The sequence below is a fragment of the Tupaia chinensis genome, unplaced genomic scaffold (genome assembly GCF_000334495.1).
Source record: "Tupaia chinensis unplaced genomic scaffold, TupChi_1.0 Scaffold147038_1, whole genome shotgun sequence".
NCBI classification, from domain to species: Eukaryota; Metazoa; Chordata; class Mammalia; order Scandentia; family Tupaiidae; genus Tupaia; species Tupaia belangeri.
The window spans coordinates 209,443-215,881 of record NW_006206889.1 but is presented as its reverse complement, the minus strand read 5'-3'; the positions used below and the strand labels follow the sequence as shown (position 1 = coordinate 215,881).

The 6,439-nt window shown below is 57.0% G+C and overlaps 1 protein-coding gene across 1 annotated transcript in view; it reads right to left on the bottom strand.

Moving 5' to 3' along the window:
* SLC19A1 (solute carrier family 19 member 1) overlaps positions 1 to 5,370 on the bottom strand; it is a gene marked incomplete in the record, with an annotated part of 26,319 nt that extends 20,949 nt beyond the window's left edge. The window contains 4 exon segments of the mRNA XM_027768655.1: positions 12 to 151; positions 476 to 1,232; positions 4,426 to 4,641; positions 5,285 to 5,370. Coding sequence (XP_027624456.1) covers positions 12 to 151; positions 476 to 1,232; positions 4,426 to 4,641; positions 5,285 to 5,290 — 1,119 coding nt within the window.
* Between the last annotated feature and the right edge of the window lie 1,069 nt (positions 5,371 to 6,439).

The window sequence follows — 6,439 nt, the reverse complement described above, 5'->3', positions numbered from 1 at the left end:
AGAAAGGCCACATAGCAGGGCCAGATGTCATGGGAGCTATATAGAAGGAAGACCAGTCCAGCCTGAGTGGCCGTGACAACTGCGATGACCAGCTTTGACCACAGGGCCCAGCGGATCTTCATAAAGCCGGCGGCAAAGGATGTGATGGCACCTGCAGGGGAGGCAGCACAGGTCATGGCCATCCTGGGAACCATGGGTGGAGTGGGGCTAGAGGAAGTATAGGAGGTGATGGGAAAGGGGGCAAGGCAGGATGCACAGGGTCTGGAGAGGGAGGGGTGAGGCTAGGGCATGGTGAGGGGATGAACAGAGGCAGAAGGTCAGGGAAGTGGGGCAGGCCAAGATGAAAGAAAGCAGGGGTGGGCAAGAGAATGGCAGGAAGGCCAGGGAAAAAGTGGGCAGTGTGGGGGAGGTAGAGGGGAGACGGAGACAGGGCAAGGGAGCAAGTGGAAAGGGAAGGGTCAGGGAGGTAGAGTACCGAGCAGAGTGGAGGCGGCGTCTGCCCCACCGTTGTAGACTCGTGTACTGTCTGTGGTGGGGTACACCATGTTCCACAGGATGTGCACATAGTAGACGATCAGGTAGTAGCCGGCCGAGTTAAAGATCCACCAGAGGGACCAGAGGCGCAGCTGCGGCAGCTGCAGGCTGTGGCCCAGCTCACATAGCATGCGCACCAGGACCGAGTCCCTGCAGGTGGCCAGCAGCTTGGCACCCTTTGGCCGGCCTGGGCTGGGGTTCATCTGGTCCAGCTCACAGGGCGAGGACGGGTGCATGGGCACGCTGCGGTTGAAGAACAGGCTGCGCTTGGGGCGCTTCAGGAAGAGGGCGAGGACCAGGCTGAAGGTGAGGAAGGCCAGGGAGATGTAGTTGAGCGTGGAGAAGGAGATGCGGCCCACAGTGACCAGCAGCTGACCCAGCACAGAGCTGGTGAAGACACCCAGCAGCACGGCGACCCGCGAATAGCTAGCCACGCGCTGGTAGCGTGCAGGCTGCACGAGGGAGAAGACATAGGAGGAGTAGGCAATGCGCGCCGCCATGGTGATGCTGTAAAAGAACTCCATGAGCTGCATGTGCAGTACCGCACGGCCACGAAGTAGCAGCAGCCACACGCACACGTAGCTCAGACACTGCAGCAGCAGCACCGGCTTATAACGCAGGTAGTCAGTGAGCAGGAACACGGGTACCAGCACTGCCAGGTATGAGTAGGACAGCACTGGTGTGATCTCGTTGGTGACCTGTGGACAGCAAACAGAGAGCCGGGCTGTCAGTGAGTGCCTGTCCAGTGCCCCACCCAGGGCAGCAGGCACATGGCAAACACATGTCCGACCTCCTGCCAGCCCTGAGGAGCCCGCTACCCTGACCTTGATCAGCTAGGCTGCCTCCATCCATGTGGGAGGAGAGACAGATGTGAGGGTAGAGCCACACAGAACAAGCTCACAGGGTGCCCACACAGAACTCTAAAAGAGGGGAAGAAATACAATCAACAGGGGTGGGGGGCCGGCAGGGGAGGGCAGCAATGTAAGGAGGTAGGAGAGGGCACACTGTTTCCTGATGAAGGCTCTGGAACCATCTCTGTCCCCATGCAGCAGGTCATTCAGGGGAGGAGCCAGAGATGGGCTACCAGCCTCCTCTTTCCCCATCAGGCAGAACTAGGACCCCATGTTCTATGGAAACTGGGTTCCATGGGGGGCAGTGGAGAGACAGACTCCCACAAATTCAGAAAGCAATAGCTCAGAAGCAAGAGCTCTCCTAGCACCTTGGGACCCCCACTCTAATGCAGAGGAATACTGTGCACACAGCACCCCACCTCCACCACCAGGTCAAAATAAGAGCAAGCAGCAAGCAGGACCAGCCCACATGTGCCTGGAAAGAGTAGCCAGGGCCTTCTGGAGCTTCTCTCGAACCTGAATTCACAGGTCCCACTTTATCTACTCCTCAAAGCAAGAGCAGGGTCTATGGCTTAAGGGCCACTGCCAGCTACCCTCAACCTCATTCTAGGCTCTAGTCAACAGGCCAGCATATTGGGTGGCCCTTGTAACTGAGAAGACCAGAGCCTCCCTGGGTCTTCCCCACCCTTTTCCCTCTCCCACCTCTACTCTACTTTTCTGACTGGGCAGGTGGACACAGCTTAGCCCAGACCGTAACCTGAGTACCACTTGGCAAGCCACTGGGAAGAGCACCACAGGAGTCCCAGTGAGTAGGTGGCATGTCAGGTGGCCAGGGCTCTGACAGGAGGATGCCTCCTCCTAGCCTGAGCCAGCATTATCCAGTGTTTTCACTAGGACTCAGGCTGGGTTCCGGCTGAGTGGGCCATGCAGGGAATGGATCCCAAATCTAGTTCCAGCACACCTCAGGGCCTAGGAGGGAAGGCCCAGCTAGACCCAAGACAGCCAGGACAACTGAGCAGGACCTGGGGTTGGCAGAGGGACTGGACCTCATGGGAGTAAGGCCCCCCCCTGGCAGGAGGGCATAACCCTAGCAGGAAGGATTGCTATGTGCGAAGTCCTAGGCTGGGGCTCCCCAGGCACAGGCAGGGTGACAGCTCCCATGGCACAGCCCAGACAAGCACACCACACCCAGAAGCACCTTCGTGAGCTCAGGGCTAGGACAGGGCTACTCAGTTAACAGCATAAGTCATGGAGGTGAGTTATGCAGATGAAAAATGGTACGCCAGAAGCAGGTATCTGATACATCGCCAGTTCCCCAAAGGCACCAGGACTCCTATAGGGCAGGGAGAAAGGGAGCTAGTCCCAAGGACAGCAGCAGCATGCCAGGCAGGTAGCCAACACTGCTGTCACAGGAGGAATAAGGTGACGAGAACACAGCAGAGGAAGCTGACTCTGTGGTCAGTTAGGCAGTAGTCCACGTGCCATGACCAAGGTCCCAGGAAGCGTGTTACAGGTTGTGGAGGAGGCAGACACCTCACAGGAGGGAGGCCAGAAACGTCAGCTGGGACCACAGTGTCCAGGGCCCCTTATAACCTAAGCGTGCTGGAATGATCCTGGCACTGCAACAGAAAGACTGGGAATCACCGAGTCACCCTCATGGCACCCTAGACAGGCATAACCTAGGTGCCATCAGCCTTAATAATGTAGACAAATCTCCCAGGTCAGACAGGGCAGGGAGTGAGCTGCCTAAGATGTGCCGTAAGACACCATTTTTGTGGGCTTCTGGACACGAAGCCAGCAAGGAAAGCCAGCCTCCTGGTAGACTAGCCCTGTCCCACAGCCAGAGGGGCTGGGTGGGAGCAGACCCTGCAGCCAACTGCTAGAGCCACCTACACTTTCCCTCCCTGAGTTACTCAGGTCTGGAGAGGACCTCCTTGGTAGGCAATAAGCAACATGAGGGTACACGGGGACTGGTGACACCCTTGCTCTAGAGCCTTCTGCTATTCTACTTCAGTGGAGGCACCACACATTGCTTGACAATGGAGGTGGCCTTCAAGAAGAGCAAAGGAAGTTGTATGGCCAGCCAGTGAGAAGGGATGTGAGGGACCAGCTGGTCAGGTGAAGCACTGCCCTGAGAAGGCAGACAGACTTGTGGCTCCAGCCCCAGCCTGGGAGGGACCTGGCTCTGGCAGGTGGCAGGCAGTGCATAGCCCTGGCCCCAGGGCCAGACAGCTGCCACACACAGTGTCGAGCCATATGCAGGCCAGTCATGTGGGGTACATCCACCTGTTGATAGGCCACTCCTCATGGCAGGCCAACAATTCTAGTGTGTGTGAGGGGCAGGCCAAGCACCAGGCCAGGAGAGGCAGGAGCTTCACTAAGAAAACAGGGAAAGTCCAGGAATAGTGTTGTGGGTGTAGAGCAGGGTGGCCACAAGGAAGGAACAGAGATTGGGGTGGGGGCTGAGCAGGCCAGGGAGGGGCTCACAGCCCAGAGCAAGGGGCCTCAGGCAGAATGAGCATGTGGGAAGGGGTGGCCGTAGCTGGGACAGCTGCACCTGCCTCCAAGTCCCCATGTACCTACACAGAATGACAGCAGAGCTTCAGGGGCTTGCTGCTTCTATTCTACCTGTGGCCTCGGGAACTTACTTTGGGCATTAGTAAGACTTCAGTAAGACACACTGTCTCTGTGGCCAAATAAAGAAAAATTCCTTCCATAATCCCTTCAGGCACACAGCTGCCAAGTCCCTGCTGGAGCAAGCTGCCCAGTGGGGCTCACTGTGAACCTTCTCTGTTGACTGCAGGTACAGGAAGAAGGGCAGCAACCCCACTCTGCTCCTTCCCAGAGGCTGGAACTGACACAGGCGTCCTCTCTGTAGGGTCTGGTAACTTAAAGGCAGCCCATCCCACTGTCAGAGCTCCTAGAGCACGGGTGCAAGACCCAGCTCAGTCCCTGGGGACTCTGTACCCCCAAGCTGTAACCTACCCTCTGCAACAGATGGGTCCCCACCCCTCAACACAGTCCCGCACCCCCCACATGCCTGCTCCTGTGTGAAGTTCTTGTCCGGCCCCAGGAGGTAGGGTGTGATGAAGCTCTCGCCGGGCCGCATCTGTGCCATGAAGCCGAAGAAGCAGAGGTAGCATACCAGGCACCGCCATGGCTCCGGGGCTGCCTCCTTTTTCACTGCTGGCTCAGAGGGCATCATACTGCCCGGGCCAGCGAGGAATGTAGATGGGCCTTGCAAGTCACACTGTACCTGGAATGGAAAACCTAGGTTGGGCAGCTCCACAGGAGCTAGAGCACTGCCCTCCTCCCCAGCGCCCTCCCTGCCATTCAGAGGCCTGACATCAGCCTAGACACGCAGGGCCCAGACCCCCCGCCTCTGCCGGTCTGCCCGTCTGAGAATCTCTATAGCCTATATAGTGATCCAGAAGTGCAGGTCACCCAGACCAGGATGTCATCACCTCCGGGGGCAGCCAAGGCTGATGGAGGCCTTCATCAACAGGCTATTTAAACATGAATGTAAACCAAATTAATCAGCTAATTAACAAAGTTAATAAATCTAAAACCCAGGGTTTGGGGCATACCAGGATCATCCTGAGCGCTCAGGAACATGTAGGGCCGAGGCTGCCAGGCCTGGTGTGCCTCCCTCACCCCATTGTTCTCAGGGAAAGCCTGCACCAGCAGCTGGTAGTGGCAGTGGCCATGGCGCCCAGGCATGTCCATGTGGAACTGCTGCTCTAGGGGCACCCAAGATGGTGAGGAGAGAGCAGGGGCAGGAACAGGTCCTGCTGAGAGGCCAGCACATACTCTAGGCTGGGTGGCAGGAGGCAGCCACAGGTGAAGAACCAGCCCAGAAGTGAGGTCTGCATAGGCCTGTGGGGTTGGACCCTACGTACAAGCATAGGCAGCAGTTGTGGGTACCACAGGGGGCCAAATGAAGCATTAGATGATCGCAGCACAGAGAGGAGGCCCAGACTCGGAGCCTGGTCCCAGATAGCAGGTCCTTCCTAAAAGAGCAATAGCCGAAAGCATGCACTGAGGCATATTTGACACATTCCAGATGGGTGCCCCAGATGGCCTCACTCCCCAAGGCAACATGAGTCAGCAGCAGGCAGGGCAGTCTAGCTCTGTGTCCCCGAGATAGCCATGCCCCATTGGGCCCAGGGCCACTCAGGGTGGCACCAGCAGCAGCATTAGTCAGAACAGGCACCAGTGAGGACTTTGTCTTTCCCATCTCCTTTCCCTGCTTTGGTCCAGAAGGGCTGCGTTAGGTCAGGCAAGAACACCTGCACCAACAGTGGTGCTTTGTTGGAGAGGGGCAGAAGCCTACCTACTTACAAACGCAATGTCATTCTCTGCTTCCTGTCACTGCCGTGTCTCTGCACACCAATCAGTGCTGGTTTTCCACTTAACACATCAATATAAAGCTCCTTTTTAAATGAGTCAAAAAGTAAGCTGCCCCAGAGAAGAATGTCACCTGAAGGCACTCATGCCAAGTTGCCCAGGCCACAACCAGACCCAGTAGGAGCCTGCATGACAGCCCATGTACAAGGCCAGCCACCATGGCTGTGACCACTGTCCCTCTGCTCTGGATTTACACAGTTGGACAACTCACTGTCCAGCCTGTTCAGATCCTCTACAGATATTTGGGATATCCCCCCACCAATCCTCAAACAGGACAAAGGAAGCTCCCTAGATGTGCGACAGCTGTGGACACCTAGGCACCCTAGGGAAAATTCACCCCAGATTCCCAGCACTCAGTCCCTACTTGTGCTGACAGAACTTCCCACACAGGCCCAGGAAAGTGAGGTAACCTATGGGGACCAGCCATGGGGCAGTGACAGTCTTCCCCAGTCTGTGCAGACAAAGCACCGAGAACTGTCAGAACTGCCCCAGTTACTCATGAGGACGGAGAGAAATATGGTAACAGCAGTGAATCCCCAAAAGAACAGAGGCTGGTAGACTTGTTTGTGGGAACTACAGAAAGAGAAGAGGAAGGCTGGAGGTGAGGACAGCTGTGAGAATTCTAGAGGGTCCCGGGGGCGGCGGCG